General features: G+C 61.5%; 4 protein-coding genes across 6 annotated transcripts in view; 2 read left to right on the top strand and 2 right to left on the bottom strand.

Annotated features, from left to right (window-relative positions):
* The window catches only part of LOC107523668 (merlin), a 263,651-nt gene that overhangs the window by 69,431 nt on the left and 166,452 nt on the right, over positions 1-27,768 (top strand). The gene's annotated exons all lie outside the window — the stretch shown is intronic.
* LOC132538986 (calcium-binding protein 7) lies at positions 13,824-22,549 on the top strand. Its single transcript, XM_060192620.1, has 5 exons — positions 13,824-13,933; positions 19,971-20,114; positions 21,653-21,765; positions 21,988-22,141; positions 22,240-22,549. The coding sequence occupies exons 1-5, from the start codon at positions 13,825-13,827 to the stop codon at positions 22,365-22,367; spliced, it is 648 nt and encodes a 215-aa protein (XP_060048603.1). The 5' UTR covers position 13,824; the 3' UTR covers positions 22,368-22,549.
* Positions 23,155-26,286, bottom strand: LOC132538985 (zinc finger matrin-type protein 5-like). 2 transcript variants are annotated; one of them, XM_060192619.1, is made up of 3 exons: positions 26,111-26,286; positions 25,030-25,141; positions 23,155-23,471 (listed from the first exon to the last, which is right to left on the bottom strand). In XM_060192619.1, exons 1-3 carry the CDS (start codon positions 26,151-26,153, stop codon positions 23,342-23,344), a joined length of 285 nt encoding a protein of 94 aa, XP_060048602.1. In that variant the 5' UTR covers positions 26,154-26,286; the 3' UTR covers positions 23,155-23,341. The 2 variants fall into 2 exon arrangements, with proteins under 2 accessions (XP_060048602.1, XP_060048601.1); XM_060192618.1 differs by having other exon boundaries at positions 25,030-25,144; positions 26,111-26,159.
* On the bottom strand, positions 27,022-27,766 carry LOC132539065 (merlin-like). Its single transcript, XM_060192877.1, has one exon. It carries the CDS (start codon positions 27,484-27,486, stop codon positions 27,082-27,084), a length of 405 nt encoding a protein of 134 aa, XP_060048860.1. The 5' UTR covers positions 27,487-27,766; the 3' UTR covers positions 27,022-27,081.

Here is a 27,768-nt window from a genome sequence, read left to right as displayed (position 1 = left end):
GAGCTGTAGGCAGTGTCTCTTTATTCACGTGGAACTGTACGCAGCACAATCTAAGCCAAGCTAAGCTAAACTAAACTATAATCACACTCCTGTCCTTACATATAGACTGGCCAAGTAGGGTGTAAACAGGATGTGACATAGAGAGGGTGGAGCGAAAAGTGACTGGTGCAAATCAGGGTGACTACAAGAGGGGGCGGAGCAAAAAGACTTCGTGAACCAGGGGGGATGAAACCAGTGTCCTGCAGGCAGGGCGGTGCTTCCTTAACAGTGGTTATGTAAATAGGATACAGTGTTAAGCAGGGGGGATTAAACCAATGAAACAGAGGGGTTTTTAGAAACAGAATTAGAAGCATACCAACAATAAATAAATATTAAAAGAAGAAGCTCTAGACATCTGAAAAGCTTGGGTCAGACGCTGTTCTTTCCTATTTTGGGAAAGTGGGTTCCAAGTCATAAAAGGAAACGTTGAAGCTGGAGGACTGAACATGCCCCACGTTCTGTGAGTCTAAGATTCATAAAGCTCGTAGCCACCCCGACCATTTCACTTGGTAAATAGCGTGGACAGGCTCCATTTATTATCAGACGTTGACGGATCATCCCAGCGGCTGGCCCGAGCTGGAGAAAGTGCTCGTGGATGAGGATGAGTGCTCCTTCCTCCTGGTCCAGCCAGTGCTCCCTGACTTCTGTCTCCAGCCAGTGTGGCCCCGAGAGATGAGAGATGGCAGTAGTGGGGGGAAGAGCAGCATCGGGCCCCCAACAAGAGTCCCAAGCTCCAGCCCGGGCCCCAGCAGGAGGCCCCGCCATCCACACCTGCCGGACTTAATGAGCCGCAGGGTCTGTTTGTCTCATGTATTTGCCCAGCGCCAGCTGCGCCGCCAAAGATGGATCACCTGGGCCGCCCTTGAAGGCCGCCGGCTCCGGTCAATCATTGACTCCACGGCCCCTCCCCAGTGACCTTGCTGCCCAGAGGAAGGGGCGGCCTCGGGGATGAAGAGCTCAGTCAGAGCTGAGAGGAGGGGTGTGCAAGCTAGCTCTGCCGTGTTGGCTCCCTGAGAGTTCAACCCTCGACATGACCTGAAATGGCCCTGGATCGCCTCTGACCCCCAGCTGAGCCTGACACCTTCCTGAGGACCTGCCAGGCATCACCTGTAGCAGCCCCCACCCCCTTGGGGCACAGCCCCCACCCTCTTAGGGACAGGACCCCAATGTGCTGGCCAGGCGGCGTGTGGCCAGCAGCTTTACCAGGGGGCCTGACCGGGGAAGGGGCCCGTGACAGACAGAGCCACCGTGCCATGCCACCACCACCAGGCTGCCGGGTCCACAGAGCTGTCTCCTGAGCAGACTCTGGCTCAGCCTCCCTGCAGCCCACGCTGCCCCCTGAGCCAGGGAGGTGGCCTGGTGGTGGGCTCAGGATCTGCTGGTGTGAGATCCCAGGCTCTGTACCTGGCACTGCAGATGTCGGGCTGGTGCTGTGAGCGTCTCTGTGTCACAAACAGATGTTTTTAATGAGATTAAAAAAAAATATTCCCATTTGTTGTCCCTGTTTTTTATTGTTGTAGTTATTGATGAGATCATTGTTGGATAGGACAGAGAGAAATGGAGAGAGGAGGGGAAGACAGAGGGGGAAAGAAAGACACCTGCAGACCTGCTTCACCGCCTGTAAAGTGACCCCCCTGCAGGTGGGGAGCCGGGGGCTCGAACCAGAATCCTTGAGCCAGTCCTTGTGCTTTGCGCCACCTGCGCTTAACCCACTGAGCTACAGCCTGACTCCCTCTCCTTTTCTTTCTCTGAAATTAAAAGGGGAAAAAGTTAACCAGACGCAGTGGAGCCAGACCGGTGCAAAACCCTGATGGGATATATATATATGAGTCAGGCAGTAGCTCAGCGGGTTAAGCACACGTGGCGCAAAGCACAAGGACCGGCGTAAGGATCCCAGTTTAGCCCCCAGCTCCCCACCTACTGGGGAGTCGCTTCACAGGTGGTGAAGCAGGTCTGCAGGTGTCTGTCTTTCTCTCCCCCTCTGTCTTCCCTTCCTCTCCCCATTTCTCTCTGTCCTATCCAACAACGATGACAACAATAATAATTACAACAATAAAACAGCAAGGGCAACAAAAGGGAATAATAAATAAGTATTTTTTTAAAACCTTAAAAAAATCAGGGAGGAGGGCACTAGATGTGTCCCCGGCTGGTTCCCAGTGTCTCCCAGAGACCAAAAGGGGAGTGAGGGGCAGGAGGAGAGAAGGGTCCTGCCGCCCTCCTCCCAGCCCCATTCCTGGGGAGAGGCATCCTTGATGCCGGCCCCACAGGGCAGCAACCCCGGGGCCCAGAGCTTGGCACCAGCTCTCATTCCCGCAGCCCCTCCCGGGCAACCCACGTTTTTGCCCGCAGCCTGTCCTCCCGGCAAGCCCATTCCTAAGGCTGAATCTGCTGAATCTATTAAGTCCTCGCAGAGGGGGCCCCACCGCTTTCATCTTAACTGGAGAGCATTTGCATCAACACCTGGGGATTCTGTCTGCCCTGAGCCCGAGCATCGCTATTCAGAGCAGGCTGGAGCAGGAGGCTCTCCCCTCCCTCCCCGGTTCCCATGGGGGGTGGGTGCTGGGGAAGCCAGGGCTCCCTGCCCTCCCCACATAGGCAGGTCTGCCGGAAACTGGGGGAGGGGGGAGCAGGGCACAGTTCCCAGCTGGGACACACCCCTGCCCTGCCCCCCAGACTCTAGCCCAGCACCCCCTGTGCTGAGTTCTGCCCTGCCGGGGCCCAGGGCCTGGGGTGCTGGACCCGCAAGGCAGCAAGGGAGAGGGGTCTACACTCCAAACTGCTCGTGGGGCGGGGAGGGGGCGGGGGAGCCTGGCCTGGACCCCGCGGCAGGGTGTGAGAGTCTCCAGATCTCAGCCTGGAGGTGGAGGCTGGGGATGGAGAGCCACAAAGGGGTCCCAGCCGCCAGGCCAAGCCACCACTGTCACCAGAGGGGACAGCTGTGGCCGGGAGCTCCCTCAGTGCTCTCCTTGGGAATAGTCACGCCCCTGAGCAGAGGGGCAGGACTTGGCCTGGGGCCTCTCCCTGCACAGGCCCTGGCTCAGCACCCAGGACTTGGGAGAGTTGTGGCGGTGGGCTGAGGCCCCTGGCCCCACACCCGCATTCTCTGGGCCTTCTTGGCTCCCTCTGCAGCCCAGCCGGGCTGGGTGCCACGGCTTCCCTCTGTGGTGACATTTACCGGCTGGGAAGTACCTGCCAGGACGTGAAATCAGTGGCGGCCTGGGATAACCACTTCATTCCAGCTGCTTCACTCCAATGGGCTGGTCAGCAGGGACCAGCACCCCCCTCCCACCCAGAGCCTGGCGACACCCCTCTGTCCCTGAGAAGTGCCGTGGCACTAGGCTAGAACCACATGAGCCACAGGGACTCGGGCCGGCCCTGGCACACTGGGTCTCAGGGCCCGGCCATCAGGGTCCCCATCACCCCAGTACCTACCAGGGCCGGCTCCCACCTGGGTCCTTGTGCCGACACGAAGGCCAGTGGTCACCAGTGTCGTGGGAGACGGGAGATATGAGTCCTGCACATCTGGCCAGAGGACCATCCTCAGCCCCAACAGGGCAGGAGAGGGGTTCAGAGGCTCGGTGCACGGCAGGGCAGGGTGAGTCCTGGGTGTAGGTTTAGAATCTCCCTTCTACCAGCTGGGGGACCCCAAGCCAGTCATACCACCCCTTTTTTTAAAAAAATCATTATTAGGGAGTTGGGCAGTAGCACAGCAGGTTAAGCGCACGTGGTGCAAAGCACAAGGACCGGCGTAAGGATCCTGGTTCGAGCCCCCGGCTCCCCACCTGCAGGGGAAGTCGCTTCACAGGTGGTGAAGCAGGTCTGCAGGTGTCTGTCTTTCTCTCCCCCTCTCTGTCTTCCCCTCCTCTCTCCATTTCTCTCTGTCCTATCCAACAACGAACAACAACAATGGTAATAATAATGACCACAATGAGGCTACAACAACAAGGGCAACAAAGTGGGAAAAAATGGCCTCCAGGAGCGGTGGATTCTTGGTGCAGACCCTGAGCCCAGGAAAAAAAAAGGCATTATTTATGGAGGTGGCACAGTAGATAAAGCATTGGACTCTCGAGCGTGAGGTCCTGAGTTCAGCCCCCGATGTCACATGTGCCAGTGTGCTGCTCTGGGTGTCTTGTGTTAATATATATATATATATATATTTTTTTAATTGAAAACCTTATTTTTGAGAGAGAAACAGTCCCAGGGCTGGAGCTTGGTCCCCACATCTGCGAGTCTGGTGTTCTGTCGCTGAGCCTCCCCTCCCCACAGCTCTCGTCTGAGGGCTCTCATGCCAGAGGGATGGAGTGCTGTGGGCTGGGTAGGGGGCTGACCAGAGCGTCCCAGGGCCTGCACGTCCTCACACCACCCTGGCCCTTCCCACTGCGGCCTCCGGGTGTGGGCGAAGATGTGGATACACCTGGCAGGCTGTGGGAGCTGGGCCCCTGGCCGGTGTGAGCACGGTGAGAACACAGTGCCCCGCGCTGAGGAGGTGACCTGACCCTGCGGCTCCAGAGGGCTGTCTGTCATTTTAAAATGTTGAGATGCTGGGGGTGGGGGGTGACTTCCCAGCAAGGGGACAGAAGGCAGGAAGTTGCCCTGGCTAGCTGGTCAGGCCAGCTGAGCTGTAATCACCCCAGGGTCTGTCATCACTCGGCTGTCCTTCCTCCAAAAGCAGGGGGTGCATCCATCAATGTTCCCAGACCCCAGGAATCTCCGCCCCACCCTCCTCCTCCAGCCTCCTCCTCTTCTACCTCTCCCTCCTCCTCCTCCTCTCCCTCCTCCTCTCTGAGCATCGAGGTCCAGGGTGTGGGCCCTGCTGAGTCCCGTTTAACAGGTGAAGTGTTGGTTCCTGAGTCACATGAATGCGACCCAGAGCCGTCACCCCCAAGACCCTTGACCTGGCCCTAGAGATTCCTGCTTTATTCTTTAAAGATTCGTTTAAAGACGTAGCAACGGCTCCCCCAGTAGTAGCCTGTGAGTGAGGTGCTGGGTTCGAGCCTTGATACCTCTTGGGTGAGCTCTGGACATCACTGGGCTGTGGTCTCCCCCCCCCGCCCTCCCTGGGTGTAGAGAGCTGAAAGGTGCTTGTTTGTTTAATGAGAGAGAGACCAGAACTCACTCCAGCACCTGCAGTGACCAGGGTCTCACATGCAGGTCCCCTGCTCTACCCACTGGGCCACCTCCCCCTCCAGGCCTCAGTATCCCTGTCTGGACAGCATGGTGGATGCAGCCCCAGGGTGGGGGCAGGCGTCGGCAGCTTAAGGGGTGACTCCCGTGCACGGCCCCCTCGTGTCCTTCCGTCCCCCCACCGGCTCCATCAACATCTGGCCGCTCAGAGCCAGGGTGAGGGATTAGCCACCCCCAGGCGTCCCGCACCCTCATTCAGCACACGGCTCTGGAGAAACTACCGCATGCAGCCAGGCAGAACGGGACCCCAGCCACCCACCATGTGACAACGTGTGATAGGAGAAAGGGCAGTGTGGGAGACAGGGAAAGGGGCCTGGCCTCGGGGCGGCTGCAGTGTCCTGAGGAAACCAGGGTCATTCCTGCTCCCGGCCTCAACCCCGGCCAGGTGTGGGAGTCCCAGGACACGCCCCTTCCGGCAAAGTGTCACCTCATTCAGAGAAGCAGCTGTCGCCTTTGGGCCACCGTGGAGAGGAGCCAGGCAAGAAATATCACATCATTAAAATGACAAATTCCTTCTCCAAGTGAACTGGAAGGCCTCCTCCTCCACCCGCACCCCCTCCCGGCTGCCGCAGCCCCCCCCCAGACATAGGAGGACTGGCCAAGACCACCCGCGCGTCCCCAGGGTGACCTTGGTCGCCCAGCCCAGCTCCTGCAAGGACAGGACAGTGCTGCGGGCCTCTGTCCCTCCCTCCCCAGCAGGCATCCGGGAGGGGAGTCTGGCCCACAGGTGAGGAAGTGAAGAGGCTCTAATGCTGGGAAAGACCCTCCAGCCGGGGCCCCTCCTCTGCAAAGGGGACCCCAGGAGCCCCACCCAACTCGAGGGCTCCGTGAAGGACCAAGCCCAGGCAGACCCTGCAGGTGCTGTCACTGTGGGTGGGGCTGGCTCTTGCTCCTGCAGGAGGCAAGCGCCCAGAGAGCAAGGCCTGGCTGTACCTCAGCCTCTCCCTCTCACAGCTGGGGACAGCTCCTCTCCCCTTGGCTAAAGCGGCACTGGGCCTGGCAGCTGTGGGGTGAATGTCCTCCACCCGGCCAGCCGGCGCGTTCACATGTCCGCTGTGTGTCTGGAGAGAGCCCACATTCACACTGCACTGCATGTGTGCCCAGGCAGACACATGGCTGCCAGGCCCACACCCCCATGCTACCCAGGACCCTGCTTTTCCTGGCCCCCATTCTACCCAGAACCCCTCTCTGCCCAGGACCTTACTCCTGACCCCTGCCCTGCACCGCTGCTCTCACGCCCTGGTGTTAGCGTCTTTGTGTGTGCCTGTCTGCTCCAGCACCTGCACTCACAGGCACACGCGCACACGCATACACACTCACTCACACACATACACACACTGCCCTGCACCGCTGCTCTCACGCCCTGGTGTTAGCGTCTGTGTGTGCCTGTCTGCTCCAGCACCTGCACTCACAGGCACACACGCGCACACGCATACACACTCACACACACACACACACTCAAGCCCACGATTCTTTTTTATTTTCTTATCTTTCACTACGGCACTGCTCAGCTCTGGTTTATGGTGGTGTAGGAAATTGAACCTGGAACTATGGAGCCTTAGCCAAGAGAATCTGTTTGCATAACCATTATGCTGTCTACTCCTGCCCCACACTCACACATTCACACACACTCATACATATATGCACATTCACACATGTACACACACACACACATTCACATTCACACACTCATACAACACACACACAGCTTGCCACTGTGTCCCTGTGCCCAGCAGGCCTGTCCTGGACCTCTGGGCTCCTCGCCCACCACTGTGGGGTGCCCTGTGGAGTCCAGGTCCCAGGGAGCAGGGCTGGGAACAGACGCTGGCAGACGCCGCCTGTGCCCGGAGTGACCCCCCCTCAGCCTCCTCCAGGCCCGGCGGCAAGGACATGCCGTCCGCCCAGTCTCCTTGGAGGCAGACAGCCCTCTGTGTGTCTGGCACGTCCCGACTCGGCCCGCACCCCCGCCCCTCCGTGTGCTCCGTCCTGCCCGTCCTTCCCCGCTGGGTGGCAGCCCCTGCCCCTCCTCACCCTGAGGGGGCTGGGTAGGGGGCTCCCTTCAGAAAGCCCACGAGGGCCCCAGCCTCCCAGCTGCCCGTGGCCCTCAGTTCAGGCCTCAGTTTCCCACTCTGGGAAGTGGGAGGAAGGTCAGGCCAGAGACTCCCCAGGCCTGTGCACATCAGGGCTGGAAGGTCGGGGACAGGCAGGGGTGCAGGGAGGGGGACGTGAGTGCTTGAAGCAGGCCCCCAGCATAAGAAGTAGGGGCAGTGCCCCTAGGTCTAGGGGCTGGACTTGGGGTGCAGTCCTTGCTCTGCCTCCCTGTGGGTGCCCCTCCTCTGGACAGAGGTAGTCACCGAGGCAGCGGGGGCCATGCCGTAAGGAGCTGGCACCCCACCCCCAGCACTTGCTCACAACCAGGCCACCCGGGCACCCACGCCGAGGACAGCACCTGTCCCCGCTCAAGTCCTCGGTCAGGGAGGCTGGCGTTCCGGGAAGGGCCGTCTGCAGAGTCAGCTCTCCACCCCAGGCTCCTGGCTCGTTGCCCACCTAGCACTGCCCGTCCATCTCCTGTCACTGCCCGGCAGGGCCAGAGGGCCATCCAGGGCTGGCGGTGGGGGCTGCTGGGAGCTGGGGCCCCAGGGGAACCCATGCTGGGCCTGGTGGTGGGAAAGAATGCTGGGAGCCAGAGTGCCTGGGGTGGACCCCTCCTGGGCCTGGCGGTGGGAGGAGGGTGCTAGGAGTTGGGGCCCCTGGAGCACCTCTCCTGGGCCTGGCAGTGGCCTTGCAGGCACTGCCACCTGTCTGTGAACAGGGCAGGCTGTTCACTTATTCATTCATTCATTCATTCATTCGCCACCAGGTGTGACCCCAAGTCCTGCCAGGACAGCACGCAGAGTGAGTGAGGGGCGGCCAGGAGACCAGGGCGTCTCACAGGAAAGGTGACTTTTGAGTGAAGGCCTGAGGATCGCAGGGGGCCGTGACTTGTCAGGAGGACACAGGGCACCCACCCTTTCACACTGTGCAGGGCTCCAGGGCAGAGTGGGCAGGGTGGGCAGGGGACGGGCATTTCCAAGCCTTGCTGACCTCAGGTCCCCTGGGGTAATGTGGGAGCACTGGGGAGCCGGGGGGCAGCCAGCTGGGTCTGGGAGGAGCCACTGGTGGGGTGGGGGTGGCTCCCCCTCGGTCCTTCTAATTCGCTTGTCCACATGTGTGTAGTGAAGCCCCTCAGCCTCTCGTGAATCCCACCCAAAGGTGCCCCTTCGTGCTCTCTCCCTGAGGGCCAGTTTGGAAGCTGTGTGTGTGCACAGGAGTCAGCCAGATAAGGTCCTCAGTGTCCAACCTTCTCTGGGCCTCAGTTTCCCCTTCTGAGCAACAGCATGTAGGGCAGGGGTAGATAGCATAATGGTTATGCAAACAGACTCTCATGCCAGAGGCTCCCAAGTCCCAGGCTCAATCCCCCGCACCACCATAAACCAGATCTGACTAAGCATGGCTCTGGCGAGAAAGAGAGGGAGGGGGAGGGGAGGGAGAGAGAGAGGGAGAGGGAGAGAGAGAGAGAGAGAGAGAGACAGCAAGTGGATGAGCCTGAGCTTCCGTCTTGTTCTAGGAGGTGGAGACCCTGGGCAGTGAGTGTCAAGGCTGTGGCTCTGCTTGGAGGATAGACGGATGGGGACGGCCTGGCTCAGAGGGGCCCCTGCCCACCCCGCTCTCTAGGGGCCTGGGCCGTGCACCCTGGGTGTCTTCACTCAGTGCTCTCCAGGACCCTGCCATGGAGTGGGGACCCCGAGCCTGGGATGGCACGTGGGGACTCAGGCCAGGTCTCCTCACCCCGCCCCGGCCCCTGGCCCCGCACGGCCCCCTAGTTCACCCCGTCCCCTGCAGCTTCTCTGATTACACAGTCATAAAGCACACGTCTCTAACGATCCAATTAGTAACACCATTACTGCTCTGTCCGGGATTAAAATTACCAATTAAATTGTTGTCGGTTTTATCATCACTTAGGCTCGACACATTGGGGGCACGGGGGTGGGGCAGGGGTGCCCACAGGCAGCCCCTCTCTGGGTGGAGGGCTACAGGAAGAGGTAAAGCCGGCAGCACAGCCCCGGGGGGCTCCCACCCACCCCAGCGCCGCCCCCAACATCTTGGACCCCAAAAGACCCTAATCCTGCCTTGGGGTGGAGGGGTTCCCCAAAACCTGGTGCTCAGCTCCTGCTAGCTGCCACAGTTGTCACTCGGGCCAGGGGACACCACGGTCCCCTGGGTGTCCTCTCCAGCCAGTGGCCTGGCCATGCCCTGAGTAGGCCTCCACTCCTCTGTGCAGGAGACAGCCTTGAGGGGACGGGTGCGAGTGCTTCCCTGGGTGGGAGGGACCATACCCAAGTTCCTCCCACGATTCCCAAACTACCCTCCTCCCAGCCTCCCCTCTTTTTTTCTGGCTGAACCCTGAAAACCCCTTCAAGGTTCTCTTAAAAATGCGCCTTTCTGGGAGTCGGGCGGTAGTGCAGCAGGTTAAGCGCAGGTGGCGCAAAGCACAAGGACTGGGGTCAGGATCCTGGTTCGAACCCCTGGCTCCCCACCTCCAGGGGAGTCGCTTCACAGGCGGTGAAGCAGGTCTGCAGGTGTCTGTCTTTCTCTCCCCCTCTCTGTCTTCCCCTCCTCTCTCCGTTTCTCTCTGTCCTACCCAACAACGACAATAAAAACAACAAGGACAACAAAAAGGAAATAAATAAATATTAAAAAAAAAAAAACCTTTGTATGGGGACCAGGCGGTGACGCACCTGGTTAAGCGCACACACTGCGCAAGAACCCAGGTTCAAGCCCCTAGTCCCCACCTGCAGGGGGAAAGCTTCACAAGTGGTGAAGCTGGGCTGCAGGTGTCTCTCTCTGTCTCTCTCCCTCTCCATCTCCCCCTCCCTTCTCATGTCTCTCTGTCTCTATCTAATAATAAGTAAATAGATCTATTTTAAGAAAAAAAAAGTCTTTGTGCAGCCCAGGAGGTAGTGCAGCGGACAGGGCACTGGACTCAAAAGCATGAGGTCTGGAGTTCAAGCCCCAGCACTTCATGTGCTAGAGTGAAGCTCTGCTTCTCTCTCTCTCTAGTAAACAAATATCAACAGTAAATCAACAAACATGCCTTCGTAGGGACCCAGGAGATGGCTCAGCAGAAGGGCACAGGGTCCTTGCCTGAGCTCCTGGGCCCAGCCCCTGGTATCACTGCAGGACACCTGGGACCGAGAGTGTGGAGCCCTGTGGGTGGTGAGGCAAAGACTTGGTGTCCCTCCTTTCCCAGCCGCCCTCTGTCTCTAAAAGCCATCATGACAAAATTGGGTCAGTGAGGTGGCACCGAAGCATCCATCACACGTGCTCGAGGCCCTGGGTCCGTATAAAATAATAATAAAAAAAAAAAGCCAAACTGCGTGTGTGGACTCAGCCCAGCCTGGAATGGACCCGTGTCTTCCAAGCCAGCTTCTGCAGTTTCTGTAGTCAAAGCCCATGCTGGGGGCTCCCAGCTCTGCCCCGGGCCACGTCATCCCCTTCAAAACACTCAGGGCTGAGGAGCTCAGGGTGCAGAGGGGCAGTACCACAGGCACCAGGTGGGGCACAGCCCTCGCTGCCACTGTCACCAGCTCGTGGGGGTGGCAGCTGTAGCCTTGCCTTACAGGGCTGGAGACTGAGGCAGGACGGGGGCTGGGATCCGGGCACAGAGCCGGTATGTCCGGTCATGCTGGACTCCGTGTCCCGTCACCAAGTGACTTGTTAAGGACCTGAGCTCTAGCCCCTTCACCCCACTTCCCTGACATGGGCTCTGGCTCCTGTCACGTCCTGTCCCCTGGGGACCAAGCATCTGAGGGCTCAGAGGTGTGTGCAGGGCAGAGCAGGGCAGCATCTGAGCAGATTGGGGCCTCAGGGATCCACCCACACCCCCTCCCGGCTGGGTCTATCTCTGCAAGTCTAGAAATTCCATTATTCATCAAGCAACTGAGTGTATCTGGACGATGAATATTTTATCCACCTCCAGATACTGTCCCGGTGGCTCTCGGGACACTGCTGCCCCCTGGCCAGCAGACCAAGCCCTCTCTGGACACTCCCACTCCTTCTGCACCCCCACGTCCTCTCTGGACACCCCCATGTGCCCTCTCCACCCTCCCCCAGCACCTGCTGCCTCTGGCCCCCAGTTCAGACGTGCTGTGGTCACTGCCCTGGTGTGACCTTGGACTCAGTACTTGTCTTCTGCCCCCTGTGACTTCCTCGGCTCAGTGGACGCACTGCCGCCCGGTCAGCTCCTCAGGAGCGGGTGGACGTGTCCTCAGTTTCCCGTAAGCCGGTGGCCAGCTCTCAGACGCCGCTGTCCCTGGTGCTGCTGGCCAGTAGCCTGGCACTGCTGCCCTCCTGGGAGGGCTGAGCCTCCCTGCACAGGCTCTCTCCCTGCCCCTGGGAGGGCACTTCCTCTCCCTGCTTCTCCAGCACCTAGTCGGAGATCAGAGGGAAGGCCCACAGGGAGCCCTCCAGGGATGTGCTCAGAGTCTCAGGGTGCCACCCAGGGAGTGAGTGTGATGGCGGCTGTACCTTCCCCAGATGGGGACAGGGAAGCGACAGACATAATTCACACCCTGCGAGGGCGCCATCTGCTCCACAGAGGGGAGGCCGGCTGCGGTGCTGGAGGGCGGAGGGCGGGTGGGGAGGCTTGCTCCTTGACTCATTCACTCATTCACTCTCACTCTCTCACTCGCTCACTCACTCACTCACGTAGCAGGTGTCCCCGCAGCCCCCCTCCCCCCACCAGCACGGGGCGGGTGGGAGGCACAGATGCCGGCCCCTGCGCCAAGAGGGTCCTCCTGCCCTAGCCTCTGCTCTGGGAGCTGCCGGGCACACCTCGCCCTGCTTAACAGGTGGGAAACTGAGGCCTGAAGAGGGCAGCACAGACCCCAAAACCCCACGGAGAGCTCTGGGGTCTCTACGCAAATCTGTGTTCCTACCTCCATGAGCAGTCGAGGCACTGCTCTCCTGTCCTCTGTAAAATCTGTGGCTGTCGTAGTCCGGGAGGTGGTGCAGTGATAAAGCACTGGACTCTCAAGCATGAGGTCCCGAGTTGGATCCCCGGCAGCAAATGTGCCAGAGTGACGTCTGGTTCTTTCTCTCTCCTCTTATCTTTCTCATATATAAACAAATAAACAAATAAAATCAATCTGTGGCTGTCTCCCCCCACTGTCCACTCAACCCTGCCCTGGTTCCAGGGGGCTGGACTTGAGGCCAGAGCTGGCTCGCAGGGACCACCTGGGGTCCCAGTGCAGGACAGCAGCCCCCAGACACAGCACCTGGGAGAGACCATCCTGGCCCAGAACCTGGCTCTGAGGCGCATAGCTTTGCAGAAGGCAGGACCAGCCTGAACCCCCAAGGGCTGTGGTGTCAGGGGTGTTCCGACACCATGAGTGTGTGACCCTGCTGGGTCCTGCCCCAGGAGGAGCTGGTCACAGGCCAGGACCAGGGTCGGGGGTCCTGACTCTAGAGGGCTTCCTGGAGGGGTTGCTCTGCCCCTCTCAAGCCCCGGCTCCCCCAGAACTGGGCAGAGAGGGAAGTACAGACTGTGGCTTCCTTCGCTGCCTGGCTCAGCCAAGTTGAGGAGCTGGGCAGTGCAGCCCTTGCGTTGTCTTTCCAGACTGATTACAGGCCCCCAGGGCAGAGGCGCAATCAACAGAAGGGCCTCCCTGAGGTCAGCTTCCCTGCTGCCCCCAGGGCTGACAGAATCCGAGGGGGCAGGGTGGCGGTTTGGAGGGGCCCGGAGGCCCAGGGTGACCACCCCCATGGATCTGTGCACATGGACACGGCTTGGGGCCTGCACACCAGGGCCGCCTCCCCTCCAGCTGCACCCTCCCCAGTCTGGGCCCTCGGTCACCCCCGCGGGCAACAGGACACACTTGCTGCTCCTGCCAGCCCCAGCATGTTGAAGGCAGGGAGGTTGGGCTGTGTGGACCCACAGCCCAGACTCTGGCCCCTGCCCCTCGGCCAGCAGCCCTCTACGGGCTGGGGTTCCTGGGGAGAGGGGGCAAGGTCAGGGGGGACCTGGGGTCCTGCCCGTGACCTTGGTCACTGCCCTTTCCTCTCTCGGCCTCAGTTTCCCCAGTTGGGGGCCTCGTGGGTGCCCAGGGAGTGAGTGAGTGTGGGGGCCTGAGCTCGCTGGGGGGTGTGACTCCCAGGCAGGAGGTGGGAACAGGTGGAGCGCCCCCCAGCGAACGGCCAGGCGCTGGGCAGGGGAGCTGGGAGCCAAGCGCAGGCGGCGGCGGGCGGGGGCGGCGGCTCAGAGCACAGCGGCGGCGGCGGGCAGGGTGGACGCGGGCAGGGCGGGCAGGGCGGCGGCGTGGATGCGGGCAGCGGGAGGCAGCGGCGGCGTGGACAGCGGCGTGGACAGCGGCGGGCGGCTGCCCCAGGCCCAGCGCCGCCCCCGGCCCCGCGGGGCCCCCGGGAGCCCAGCGGCCGCATGGCCCGGCCACTCGGGGCACAGGGGCACTAGCCCCCCGCCGGCCCCCACCGCGCCCCCCGCCCGGCCGCGGTCCATGCGCCCGGGCCGTGAAGTTTGCGGCGGGCGGGCGCCGAGCCGCCACCATGCCGTTCCACCCGGTGACAGCGGCATTGATGTACCGGGGCATCTACACGGTGCCCAGTCTGCTGTCGGAGCAGCGCCCCGTGGACATCCCGGAGGACGAGCTGGAGGGTACGCCGGGGGCAGGGGAGTCGGGGTCCGGGGTCCGGGGTCCGGGGCTGGCGCTGCGGAAACTTGCCACCGCAGCAGGTCACGGTGCGCCGGTGTCGCCTCCGTGCAGGTGCGGCAGTGGGGGGGAATCCCTGCAGCCCCTCTCTTTCCTTTCCCGTTCCGCCCCGCTGTGTGTGGGGACGCAGCCACTCAGCCGGGCGGGGTAGCGCGACTCCCCAGGCTCCCGCAGGGCCCCCTCCGCCACCCCCCACCGCCACCTGCCTGCCCCGCGGGGACCCCCGCCCGAGCGCCCTGGAGGCGAGCCGGGAGGCGGCGACAACAAGTGGCCAGATGGGGCGGCTTGGTGGTGGCTGCCCAACCTGGAAAAGAAAGCAGAGGCTTGGGGCCACAGCCACCCCTCCGCGGGGTCCCCCACCTCCCACGTGATAGGGACCCAAGGCTGCCATGCAGAGGAGGGGGTTGTTTGGGGGAGCAGGGAGGAGACCCTCCAGTCCTGGGAGCTGTTTCCCTACCCCATGAGAGGCAGGCAGTCAGCCCCCCACCCCCAGAGCCGGGGGGCTCCAGGAGTGGAAGCGGGTCTGGGCTGAGGGGAGGCTGGGTCCCCTGGAAGCTGCTTCTCTGGTGTTGGGGGAGGGGCTGATCTGAGCCCGGGTGCAGGGTGCAGGCCCGTCCTGGAGTCTGGTGCTAGCAGGCTGGGGGGCGGGGTACAGCAGACTCAGCGGCACAGTGGGGATGATGGAGCCCCCGGGGAGTCAGGGAGAGAGGGCTTCATCTGCAAGCCCTGATGGCAGCAGATGCCGGGGTGTCTGTCTGCCTGGGTGGGGGTGATCTGGAAGGAGGAAGAACCCCCCCCACACACTGCACCACAGGCTTGGAGCCACCTGCTCCTGCCAAAGTCCCCCCCCCCCCCAGCACATGGAGACCCGGTCTGCTGACAGCCGTGGGAGCACAGAGGGACGAGGGACAGTACAGCTTTAGGGGCTCTGGCCATGAAGCCCAGGGAAGGGGGGTCCCCGGGGCAGAAGGGCAGAGGCTGCTCTGTAACCACAGCCTTCTACAGTTCTGTTTTGCCCACCGTCCCTCACAGCTCATCGTCGGGACCCAGGGCCCCTCTCCTTGCTCCCAGAACCCCCTCCCCACGGCCACCCTGTGTCTCCAGCCTGGGAAGGGAGTGAGAGGAGGCTGACCTGCAGGGTGCCCAGGGCAGTGGGTGGGCAGCGAGGGGCAAGGAGGCCAGGCTCCCCTTGGGCCGCTTCACAGACACCCTGGCGGGAGCCCAGCAGCCTTAGTCACCAGCCCCAGCCAGTGCGGTCCCCGCTCCTTCTCCTGTCTCCTTGTCCTGGGCTGGGGAGCAGAGGGGCCGGGCATAGGGGGCATCTGAAGGGCAGGTGGGGGGAGACAAGAGCACACAGCTGCCTGGTAGTCCCAGGCCATCTGCCACCCCCAGACCAGAGTTCCTGGCTCCCCCGCCCTGCCTGGTGGCCCCGCTTGTAGCCACTGGGAGCTCCTGCCAGGGCAAAGGGTGTCTGTGCCTGTTGCCGGATCCCCGTGCCCTCTCTGCCCCCACCAGGCCCACAAGCGGCCCTGCCCCAGGCTGTCACGCTAGACCCTGGTCTTCTGCAGGGTGCCTGCCCATGGGGCTGCTATGCTGTGGTCTGCTCCACCTCCAGGGGCTGGCTGGTCACTGCAGGGAGGAAGGCATGGGGGGGGGGGGTCCAGGCATGGACCAGGGCTCCCTGGCTGGCCAGGCGGTGCTGTCTCCACTCTCTGCACCACCACCCACCCCCAGAGTGACCTTGGGACAGTTGCGGCTGGCCTTGCCTCAGTTTCCCCTGCTGCAACAGGAAGTTGGCTTGCTCCCTCTGTAGGGGGGTTGGACATGGAGGCACTACCCTGGGGCTTGGCACACAGCAGGGTCCAGGGGCACTGCCGCAGTGGCGGGCGTGGGACTGCGGGTGTGTGTGTGGAGGGGGGAGGTAGGTGCTGGAGGGCCCAGGCTGCGGCAGGCAGAGGTAATGGGCAGAGATGGGGGCGGCCACCCAGCCCCTGAGTGCATGGAGGGGTCAGATGCCCCAGGAGCCCCCCGTGTCCATCCCCAGCACTCACACAGGGACACCGGTACATGAGGGGACAGGAGTAGGAGCTGCCGCAAACCCCAGCCCAGCCCTTTGTGGTGAGAAAGGAGGAAGGGGTCAGACAGACAGATAGACAGGCAACCAGGCAGCCTCCGGGCTGGGCTCTGGGACTGGCCCAGTCAGACAGTGAAGCCTACGCTGAGCGTGGTCAGTGTGAGCTCTGGGGCACACTGCCTAGCCCTGCTCCCCGCTAGACAGACACTTGGGGAAGCCAAGTGGTGGGTGTGGGGCCAAGGCTATCCACCCCCCCCCCCCCCAGTGACCGACACTCCTCTGCACACCCACCATCTGCAGATGTGTTGGGCGCCCCCCAGCGGGTGCTGGAAACTCAGGCCCTACTGCAACACTCCGGGATGGGGACCGGGCAGCATGTGGGGGACAGTGGCCTGGAAACTGGAGGCCCTGCCAGCCCCGTCTGGGCCAGGCGTCCCCATGCCAAGAGGGAGAAGCCAGGCCTCCCCGCTCTCCCCCCACCGGTGGGGGGGGCAGGCTTTCGGGGAAAGGTGTGGCCGGCTGTGCTGGCAGACACTGCCCCCCACCCCAAGCCCCTGGCAGAGCCCCAGCTGTGGGACAAACACCCCATTTCACAGATGGAACACCAGAGGCTCTAGAGGGCGGGGGCATGCCGGCACAGGCCACGGGCAGCACCGCCTAAGCCGCCGTCTGAGCCCCCAGCACCGGGCAGCCCAGTCTCCTGGCTCTGCTGCCCACGATCCGATGGCCTGCGGCCTGCACTGGGGCCCTGCCAGGCCGGCTCCTCTTCCCTCCCCGCTGTGGCTGGCAGCACAGAGGCCTGGGCTCACCCGCCAGGAGGAGGCACCGCACTGGGCTTTGAACCCGGGTCTGCTTGCCCTCCAGTGCTTCTGTGAACTTGGCCTCGGGGCTCAGCGAGGCAGGGTGGGGGGACAGGGCTGTGCCCTGAACCTGGAGGCCTCAGAGCTTAGCTCTGCCTGAGAGACGCCTTGTCTGCTGGGCCGGGGCAGCGACAGAGACCAGGCAGGGCCGGGCTCCCAGGCAGCTCGCTCCGTGGGTGGCCCCTGGAGTCCCACGACCCACACACTTCTGCTTGAGGGACAGGCCCTGCTGCAGGTGACAGGGAGACGGCCGGGACGAGCCTAGTCTGCTGCCGGCGGGCGCGCGTGGCACTCAGCCCGTGACGCCATGTGGTTAAGAGCTGACGGGCCGGGGAGCCCACAGAAGCCACAGGCTCAGTCCCTGGTACCATTTTATGCCACAGCGGAGAAGTGCTCTGGGGTCTCTCTTGTGACAAATGAAGCCGGGTGGCGGTGCATCTAGCAGAGTGCTCGTGGTGACACATGCACGGACCAGGGTTCAAGGCCCCTGTTCTCACCTGAGAGGAAGATTCATGAATGCCAAACAGTGCTGCAGGTGTCTCTCCTGTGAATCTCCTCCTCTCTGCCTCTCTGAGAAAGAGGAAAAACAGGAACTGCTGAGAGCAATGGAGTAGGCACATGGGCATGAGTCCAAGAGAAACCTAGTAGAAAAAAAAGAAAAAGAGAAATTGTGTGGAGTTGTACCCCTCTATCCTACGGTTTATACAATGTTTCCTTTTTATAAGTAAAAAAAAAAAATTTAAAAAAAAGAGAGAAAAAGATGGGGCCGGGTGGTGGCGCACCTGGTTGAGCGCATGTTACAGTGCACAAAGACCAGGGTTCGAGCCTCCAGTCCCTACCTACAGGGAGAAAGCTTTGCAAGTGGTGAAGCAGGGCTGCAGGTGTCTCTCTCTCTCTCTCTCTCTCTCTACCTCCCTTCCTCCTCTCAATTTCTGGGTGTCCCTATCCAATAAATAAGTAAAGATAATAAAATAAATTTTAAAAAGGGGGTCGGGCCATGGTGCAGTGGGTTAAGCACATGTGGCGTAAAGCACAAGGACCGGCGTAAGGATCCCAGTTCGAGCCCCCGGCTCCCCACCTGCAGAGGATTCGCTTCACAAGCGGTGAAGCAGGTCTGCAGGTGTCTGTCTTTCTCTCCCCCCTCTGCCTTCCCCTCCTCTCTCCATTTCTCTCTGTCCTGTCCAACAATGACGACAACAATAATAACTACAACAATAAAACAACAAGGCAACAAAAGGGAATAAATAAATATTTAAAAAGAAAGAAAGAAGAAGAGAGAAAGGGGGAAGAATGAGAAAGGGTAAGAAAGAAAAGGAATAAATGAAGGTGGGAGAGAAAGATTGGGGGTGGGGAGCAGCCTGTGGGGCCACGACAGTGGGGAGACAAGGAGAGGCCCCACCCTGCTGGTCCCTGGGGTGTACTGGAGTCTCCCAGAGGGGGGAGGATGCTCGGGGGGCAGAGCCACACGTCCAGAGACCTCCGGTGGCCGGCGTCCAGGGCACCTCAGCCGCAGAGTGTGGTCGGGTCAGGAGGGCAGCAGCTCCGGCCAGAGGCTGCGGCTGGTGGCCCTGGTGTCCTCGGGGGCCAGCACCCTCTCGGCATCCCCCGTGGCTGCCGGGCTCTCACATCTTGGGGGTGAGAAGTCACTGCTCTGGGTGGCCCAGGGAAGCCGGAGCTGTCCAGGAATTTCCTCAGTGCAGGACCCAGACTGGCCCAGAGCAGAGTTCGCACCCCAGTGGCAAGGCAGGGCCGGTCCCCACGTCTGTGGGCCTGGGGTCTAGGCGGCTCCCACGTGGCCTTTGGCGTCTGGATGTATGTCAGCCTCTCAGCTCTGGGTCTGACACTTGCAGCCCTTTGGGGGCTCAGAGGAAGCCACTTCCCCTGACACCATGGTCTTGGGCTGTGGTGGGGTCCCAGGCTGGCAGGGTCAGGACTGACCCCAAGGTACAGGACCCCACAGTCCGTTTCAGAGCCCACAGCCCCAGGGCCATCCTGACCCCTGTGGCCCCCAAACTTGACTGTGCGCTGGCCATGGAGTCGCCTGGTGTCTGGTCTGAGGTGTGCATGCCCAGCCTGGCTCTGTCCTGCTGCATGTAGACACACACACACACACACGCACACAGACACGCACATGAACGCACACGAACGCACACACATGCATGCACACACAGACATGCACATGCACACACACGCACACAAGACACACACGTACACACATGCACACAGAGACATGCACATGCACACACACGCACACACACAGAGACATGCACACACATGCACACGCACAGAGACATACACAAACATGCACACACATGCACACAGAGAGACATGCACACACAGAGACACATATGCACGCACACATGCATGCATGCACGCACACACAGACATGCACATACACACACATAGACACGCACATGCACACACACACAAGCTCTCCTCTCCCTTCTGCAGTGTCAGCGCCAGGAGGCTGGGGTACAGACAGAGAAGAGAAGTTGAGGTGTATGGAGGCTCCCCCACACCCCTGCAGAGGACATGCTCCCTGGGCGCCTTCTGGGGTGTGGGGACAGCAGACAGAAAGGCAGAGAACAAGGGGGGTGGGATGTCCTGGGAGACCCCCACCACCTCCCCACTTCAGGCTGGGGAGACCGAGGCCAGGGTCACGTGTCGAGCGGGATGCTGGTTCCCAGGCCCGGCACTGCTTCCATCCTCAGCCATCAGGCCCTGAGTTTCCCTCTGTACAGTAGGGGGCAGAGCGGCTCCACACTGGGGGTGTCTGGGTCCAGCTGTAGTTGGGGGCCGGGTGGAGGGAGTGGGGTGCGTGGCCGGCGGCCCCCAGACCCCCAGCCATAACCGTGTCCTTGCAGCGCAGGACCCCAGCGCGGCCACACGAGGTCGCTGCGAGCGGAGCCCGAGCCCAGAGCTCCACGGGGTGGGGGAACCCCTCTGCTCGGCCGTCTGGCCTGGCCCGTGGGCTCAGGCTTTGGTTCCTGTTACCCAGGGTCCCGGGGAGGGGTCTGTCTCACCCCCTCCACCCGCTCCCCACCGCAGAGATCCGAGAGGCCTTCAAAGTCTTCGACCGGGACGGCAATGGCTTCATCTCCAAGCAGGAGCTGGGCACTGCCATGCGCTCCCTGGGTTACATGCCCAACGAGGTGGAGCTGGAGGTCATCATCCAGCGGCTGGACATGGACGGTGAGCGGCGGGCGACCAGCAGGGACTCCTGACGTGCGGGGAGGCGGCAAGCAGGTGACACCCCTCCAGCAGGGGCTGGGGAGAGCACCCCTTCCAGTGGCTGAGGCCCGGGTGCCAGTCCCGTCACCACCTGTGGATGGCAGAGCTCCCCCATCTCTTTCTCTCTTTTTCTTTTTCTTTTTTTCCTCCAGGGTTATTGCTGGGCTCGGTGCCTGCACCGTGAACCCACTGCTCCTGGAGGCCATTTTCCCCCCTTTTGTTGTAGCCTCATTGTGGTTATTATTATTGCCATTGTTGACGCTATTCGTTGTTGGATAGGACAGAGAGAAATGGAGAGAGGAGGAGAGAAAGACAGACACCTGCAGACCTTCTTCACCGTCTGTGAAGCGACTCACCTGCAGGTGGGGAGCCGGGGGCTCGAACCGGGATCCTTCAGCCGGTCCTTGTGCTTTGCGCCACATGCGCTTAACCTGCTGCGCCACCGCCCGACCCCCCCTTTTTCTACGTTTATATTCCCTTTTGTTGCCCTCATTATTGTTGTAGTTATTGTTGTTGTTACTGATGTCATCGTTGTTGGATAGGACAGAGAGAAATGGAGAGAGGAGGGGAAGAGAGAAGCAGAGAGGCAGAGGGGAAGAGAGGGGCAGAGAAAGACACCTGCAGACCCACTTCACTGCCTGTTAAGTGACACCCTTGCAGGTGGGGAGCCGGGGGCTCAAACTGGGATCCTTACACCAGTCCTTAAGCTTTGTGCCAGCTGCGCTTAATCCACTGCACTACCATCCGACTCCCCTTCCTTTTTCTTTTTATCCAGCTCAGCTCTGGTTTATTGTGGTGCCAGGGGATTGAGCCTGGGACTTTGGGGCCTCAGGCATTAGTCTCTTGCATAACCATTATGCTATCTACCCCACCTTGTCCTGTCTCTCTTCCTAACTGGGTCAAGCGCACATATGACAAAGAACTGGGATTTGGTTTGAGCCCCCAGCTCCCCACCTGCAGGGGAGTTGCTTCACAGGCGGTGAAGCAGGTCTGCAGGTGTCTGTCTTTCTCTCCCCCTCTCTGTCTTCCCCTCCTCTCTCCATTTCTCTCTGTCCTATCCAACAACAACAGCAATAATAACAATAACCACAACAATGATAAAAAACAAGGGAAACAAAAAGGAAAATAATAAATTTAAAAATATAAAAAAAGATAGTTTAGTGGTCTGGGAGGTGGCACAGTGGATAAAGCATTGGACTCTCAAGCATGAGGTCCTGAGTTCAATCCCTGGCAGCACATGTACCAGAGTGATGTCTGGTTCTTTCTCTCTCCTCCTATGTTTCTCATTAATAAATAAAATCTTAAAAAAAAATAGTTTAAAAAATATTCAGTGATGAACTCAGTGAGTCCACAGGCTTTCCTGAGGAGCAAGCCCGGGGCTCAGCAAGGCCAGGCCCTTGTCCTGGCCCCCAGAACTGGAGACGCACCCCCACCTGGCAGTCTCCATGTGGCGGGGTGCCAGGGGAGACCCCCTGCTCACAGACCCTGGTCTGCCGCAGGGGACGGCCAAGTGGACTTTGAGGAGTTCGTGACTCTCCTGGGACCCAAGCTCTCCACCTCGGGGATCCCGGAGAGGTTCCACGGCACCGACTTCGACACGGTCTTCTGGAAGGTGGGCCGCCCCCCTCCCCGCCCTCCCGTGACGGGCTGTGCCGGGCCGCAGGGCGACCGAGTCCCACCCCGGGCAGGGGCGGCCACGCCAGTCCTGTCTTGTCTGGTGCTCCGGGGGCGGCCTGGGTGTGTGGAGGATGGGCGGGGTGTGTGTGTGTGTGTGTGTGGCTGGGGCCCCGGCACTGGTGGCCAGCACTCTGTCCGTGTGTCCCCCCCACCCCAGTGTGACATGCAGAAGCTGACAGTGGACGAACTGAAGCGTCTGCTCTACGACACCTTCTGCGAGCACCTGTCCATGAAGGACATCGAGAACATCATCATGACGGAGGAGGAGAGCCACCTGGGCACGGCGGAGGAGTGCCCCGTGGACGTGGAGAGTGAGTGTCCCCGCGGGGGCCGGGCCCTGAGGGGGGCGGGCGGCCGGAGGCGAAGGGGGCCCTGACTCCTCTGAGGCCCCGCTGTCCCGCGCCCCCAGCCTGCTCCAACCAGCAGATCCGCCAGACGTGCGTGCGCAAGAGCCTCATCTGCGCCTTCGCCATCGCCTTTGTCATCAGCGTCATGCTCATCGCGGCCAACCAGGTGCTGCGCAGCGGCATGAAGTAGCCGGGTGTGGGGGTGGCCTGTGCCCGGGCTCCCCACTGCCCCCGCCTCCGCCCCAGAGATTCCCACCCCGCAGCCCTGGCCTTGCATGGAGCCTCGGCCGCCTATGGAGGGCCCCCCGCCTGCGCCCTCCCGCTGGCCTAGATGTAGCGCCCTCCCCGTCGGGCCCTGAGGCATCAGAGGGGCACGTGCCCACAGCCGACCCGAGGCCGCAGGCCTGGGTGCAGGGTGGCACCGAGGCAGAGTCCCCTGCCCCCCTTTCTGGCCTGAGTCCGGCCCCCTGTGGGGTTAGATCCCTGAGCCCTAAATCCGGGATCTAACTCGGCCCAACCCCGCCACGCCCCTCAGGGCCAGTCTCCTTGCTTCAGGGCCCGAGGCTCAGGGCACCCCAAGACTGGGCCTGTTTTCCGTCGGCTGGGGACTTCTGGGAGGGGTGAGGCTGGGGAGGAAGGCAGAGTGAGGCCCCAAGTAGCCTGGGTCGAGTCCCCGTGGTCAGTCACCCGGAGGCCAGCCCAGCCTGGCCCTGTCGGCACAGGAAGCTCCACTGCCCGTCTCCCTCCCGGGCATGGGGTCCACCGCACCCCTCACTGCCCCACCCACTCCTCCAGGTGGAGGCCCGGCTGCCCCTGTGCTGGGTGGGGACCTGGGACAGCATAACAGGTGGGCACTGATCACCTCTCCCCAGGCCGGCGGTCACACTTGCAGAGGAGCTGTGCCCCCCACCCCCCACCCCTGCCTCCCAGCCTGCAGGTCCTGGGGTACAGATGGAGAAAGTGCAACGGGCCAGGTGACAAGACAAACTTTATAAACATGAAGAGGACATGCCCTCACTCCTCTGTCCCGCATGTCCCAGAGGGAGGGGACAGGGCAGAGTGTCCCATGTGGACTCGGTCCACACCAGGGTGATGACCCAGAGGCCCTGGCCTCAGTCTGAGCGCTTCCTTGGACTGTGTGTGAGCAGGGTGGTGCTCAGGGGCTCAGCCCCACTGGACGCTGGGCTGCAGGGACCATCCCCCGGGCGGGGGTGCCCGCAGGGAGGGGGGCAGCTCCTGGATGGGCGGCCAGCCCACAGCGTACTGGAAGATGGCAGCTCTGGTGGGCTTGATCCTGGAGAGGAAGGGACAGGGTTCGAGTGAGACACAGCCCAGACCTGCTGCCCCAGAGGGTTTTTCTGGGAGGCGGAGCCCCCAAAACACAGACTTTGGAGCCCACCCCCTGGCCTCCAGGGAGAGCAGGCAGGGGAGGGGCTCACATACAAGGGTCTCAGCCCGGAGACTATGGAGGGGGGGGCGCCCAGAGCAGCCGCTGTGCCTGCAGGGGTGCTGTGTGGGGCCAGGAGGAAGAAATGCTTATAAAATAATGTATATAGCATGACATTATTTTTGTTGAGAAATATATAACATATATAAATGCATAAAAACCTGGAAGACACGCCAACCATCTGCAGTACTTCTGTCTGAGTACGTGACTCCTGGTGGTGGGTTTTTGTTTTTTTTTACCAGAGTATTGATCGGCTCTGGTTTACGGTGGTGCGGGGGAGTGAACCTGGGACTTTGAAGCCTCAGGCATGACAGCCTGTTTGCATAACCATTATGCTGTCTACCCCTGCCCTGGTGGGTTTGCTTTTTTACTTCTTTGTACCTTTTCAGAGTCTTACTAACACGGGAGTCTACGGAACAGAGAAACACCTACTAGTGTTTCTAAGGTGACGTTTCTCGCGCCCTTCTCTGCCTTCCCCGAAGGCCTGGGTCCCTGCAGCTGCTGGATGGAGGCTTCAGCTCTGGGTTCTGCCCAGGGCAGGGCAGGTGGGGCACAGCCCCAGTGCCCCAGCTCCTCACTCCCACTGCGGGCACTGCTCAGGGCGGTGACCATGAGTGGAGGGCCCCCGCCCTTCCCAGCAGCTGCTGTCACAGGGGTACAGGGGCTGCCCGGGGCAGGCGTGCAGAACAGCTCGCACAAGGCTGAGCTCCCTCAGCCTGGGTGTCCCCTTGCTGTCAGTGCAGGGGCCCTATGGCCGCTCCCAGCTGGCCCAGGGTCCGGGTAGAAGGGCGTTGGGGTCTCCCACCAGCCTGTCTCCCTGGGGCCGACCCAGCTGAGGGAGGGCCTTTGGCGCAGGTCAAGCTGGGCACCCTGCAGGATGGAGGTGACCCTGATAGTCTCCCTGGGGGCCCTTCCTGGGAGCCCCAGACCCTTCTTCTTGAGGATGGCGGGCTCCTGGGCTGCTCAGAGGTGGGGGCGGCGGGGTGTGTGTGACTGGACTCTGCAGGGACAGCAGTGCTGGCTACCTGCCAGCTGGATCAGGGCGGAGTCTGGGAGGGGGTTGGAAGGGGATTAAAAGGACCAAGTGGCAATCTGCAGAGACAACAAGGCAGGAGAGCACCAGCCCCAGGGATTAGTCTCGTCCTGGCAGGGCAGAAGCAGCACACAGTGCGGGCACTGGGTGCGAGTCCTCTCCAGAGCAGCCTCGGGTCCGGGGCACAGCCCCTGCTGGGGTGGGGGGTGTGGGTGACACAGCCTGTCCCCTGGGCCTGCCAGCTGCCCGTCCTGGAGCCCAGCCGGTCCTGGGACAGGGCGGCAGGGTGGAGCCTTCAGAGGGCGCAGCGTGCATGCCCCGGGGGTGGGGGGTGCTGGCTCCTGGCCCAGGGCAGGGGACCCGGGGACATACCTGCAGCTCGGGGCTGCGCTCAGCCGCTCGGCCCTCTTCTCCAGCCAGTCCTCCAGGTGAACCTCCGGCAGCTCCAGCACCTCCAGGGGCCACTCCCGGGCCCGTCTCTCCTCTGCTGGGACGGGAGGGGCAAGTGAGCGGTGGCCCGGGGTCCCCAGCCCGTCCCAGCTGCTGCCCCCCGGGACTTGTACCCAGGATGCAAGGGGAGCCCAGCTGCCCCAGGGGCCTGTGGCTACAGACAGGCTTGAGTCCCAGCTCAGACACTGGCTGGGTTCCCCCTCTCTCCATCTCATAAAGCAACAATTGTTAGACAGCACCTTCGTTTACTCAGAGAGGCGCTTCGAGTGGATAACAGAATAAGAGGGGTGGGCCACGTGGTGGTGCAGTCAGTTAAGCTAAGCATACACACTACAGTGTGCAAGGTCCTGGGTTCATCCCTCATCCCTATCTGCAGGGGGAAAGATTCACTAGTGCAGGTATCTCTCTCTCTCCTGCTCCCTTCTTAATTTCTTTCTTTCTTTCTTTCTTTTTTTTTAATATTTGATTTATTTATTCATGAGAAAGACAGGAGGAGAGAGAAAGAACCAGATATCACTCTGGTACATGTGCTGCCGGGGATCAAACTCAGGACCTCATGCTTGAGAGTCCAATGCTTTATCTGCTGCAGCACCTCTCGGACCACTCCTCTCTTAATTTCTCTCTGGCTCTATCCAGTAATAACTAAAACAGAGTGGACTTCAAAAAAAAAAGTGAGAGTCGGGTTGTCTGGGAAGGCCCAGGTCCGAGGGATGTGGTCTCACGGGGCAGTGCCAGCTTGCCGACTGCACACACACATCATCTCATGTGCTTTCTTGGATGCCACCCGGACAGGTGCCAGCCGGGGCCCGCAGATGACGCCTGCTGGCAGGGGACAAGGCGAGGCCTCGGGCCCCCCGGAGGTGGAGAGAAAGCCCCTCGTGCAGAGGGGCGGCTCCTGGCATCGGCCCCTTGTCCCAGGGGCACCCACCCCATACTGTGGCTGCCACAGAGGGGAGGGGAGGGCACCCAGGCCACCCAGCTGTGCCCAGAGCCCCCGACGTACCCTCCACCTGGATACTCAGCTCCTGCAGGTCTCGCTCTGACATGTGGGAGAATCTACAGTTGTTGCCGAAGTCGTACCGACCTGTGACAGGAGACAGTCACTTCAGGACAGGCTCCCGCGGGGCCAGAGGGCTGGCCACCCACCCCGCATGGAAAGCAGGGACTAGGGGCCAGGAGGTGGCTCGGTGGGTATAGTGCACACCTTACAGCGTGAGTTTTTCTTTTCTTTTCTGGTTCCAACAAGCGGTTCATCTGCACGTTTAAGACAAGACCCCTGCCCTGGGGGGAGAGCCATGGCTAGGCCTCCTATACAACCCCTCCCTCCCTCCCTCCCTGCAAAAGGCCGAGAAGCCCAGCTTCCTCCAGTCTAAGAAGCTGAGGTTCTGAGCCACAGACGCATGGGAGGGGACCGCAGATGACGCAACAGGAGGGCTTCTGTCCCGCCTCCCCTCTAGACAGCAAAGAGTGGAGGGGACACAAGGTCCTGAGCCCCCGCCTGCCCCGCCCTCACTGCCAGCTTCTCTGGGGCTTCACTCGCTGGGGCTCCTGCCTCTGAGCCAAGCTCCAGCCCTCATCCTTGGCGGCCGCCTCAGATACCAGCGGACCTGCTGGTGGGAGGAGCAGCAGGGAGTGGGCCACCAGTGCTGGGCTCAGTCCCTCCCGCCTCCCATCCTTTTCAGTCTGCCTGCTCCTCCCTGAGCCTGTCAGATCCGGTCTGGGTCTGAGCTGCTGAGGACAGGGCCCCCCCAAGCCCTCAGCCACAGTCCCTCGTGCCGCCTGACTGGTCCTGAGGTGACAAGGCCACAGAGTGGGCCTGGGGGTGCTGATACTGGGACTTGATGAAAGCTCAAATGCCAGGGCCTGAGTAGTTCACTCAATAAGGTGTGCACACGGCACAGGTTCAAGTCCCCGCACCCTCTTGAGGTGAGACAGCAGCAAGGAGGCCACATACTGTGGTGTCTCCCGCTGCGTCTATTGGAAACCAAGTGAGTAAGGAAGCCCACCCAGGAGTGACTCCCTTTGAGGGAGTGGACACGGACACAGCATGGTAGGGGGACTAGGGGCCCACTGAGCGAACCCACAGGGGCCGCCAGCAGCTCCGGTCCCAGCAGCCCAGCAAGAATCAGCGGCCCGGCGGGAGAAGCGATGCCCAGGACACCCCCGCGCCCCGGCCCCTGACTTCCTCTCAGACTCCTCCGCCATCTTCAGCACCTTCTGCTCCATCAGGTGCTTCTCCTCCTCCATGTGGATGGCCGTGGCCTTGATGCGCTCCATCTCCTGCTCGGCCTCCTCCGCCTTCTGCGCCAGGAGCTTGGCCTCCTCCTCCGTGATCTGGGCCTTCTCTGCCAGCAGGTCGGCCGTCTCCTCTGACCGCATCTGCAGGGGGGGGTCACAGGCTGGGACCCCACACAGCAGCCCCTCAGGCCGGCAAGAACTGAGGCCTGGAACTCAGCACCCCATCCCCAGGGTGCCTACAGGGGACGGGCGGCGGGCACTCCCAGGGCCCCTGGCTTCACCCAGGGAAAGACTAGAGTGAGCCCCATTTTTCCAGCACCCATTTGAGCCGGTAACTTATGAGGCAGAGAACGGCTCCATGCCCTCCCTGTAGAGCAGTGTGAGGAGGACGCCCACACAGAGGGCAGGGAGGGGGATCCAGTG

The sequence above is a fragment of the Erinaceus europaeus genome, chromosome 6, assembly GCF_950295315.1.
Source record: "Erinaceus europaeus chromosome 6, mEriEur2.1, whole genome shotgun sequence".
In the NCBI taxonomy this organism is placed as follows: domain Eukaryota; kingdom Metazoa; phylum Chordata; class Mammalia; order Eulipotyphla; family Erinaceidae; genus Erinaceus; species Erinaceus europaeus.
Note: the sequence above shows the minus strand (reverse complement) of the source record. Positions and strands in the feature narration are given on the sequence as shown.

Excerpts from the sequence above, each read along its gene's own strand:
- LOC132538986 (XM_060192620.1), top strand. The coding sequence starts at position 13,825 with ATGCCGTTCCACCCGGTGACAGCGGCATTGATGTACCGGGGCATCTAC. Across the intron at positions 21,766-21,987 it reads TCGACACGGTCTTCTGGAAG|TGTGACATGCAGAAGCTGAC; the intron begins GTGGGCCGCCCC and ends CCCCCACCCCAG. Across the intron at positions 22,142-22,239 it reads GTGCCCCGTGGACGTGGAGA|CCTGCTCCAACCAGCAGATC; the intron begins GTGAGTGTCCCC and ends CCGCGCCCCCAG.
- LOC132538985 (XM_060192618.1), bottom strand. The coding sequence starts at position 26,153 with ATGTCAGAGCGAGACCTGCAGGAGCTGAGTATCCAGGTGGAGG. Across the intron at positions 25,145-26,110 it reads GCTGAGTATCCAGGTGGAGG|CAGAGGAGAGACGGGCCCGG; the intron begins GTACGTCGGGGG and ends CTCCCGTCCCAG. Across the intron at positions 23,472-25,029 it reads AGCGCAGCCCCGAGCTGCAG|GATCAAGCCCACCAGAGCTG; the intron begins GTATGTCCCCGG and ends CTTCCTCTCCAG.
- LOC132539065 (XM_060192877.1), bottom strand. The coding sequence starts at position 27,486 with ATGCGGTCAGAGGAGACGGCCGACCTGCTGGCAGAGAAGGCCCAGATC.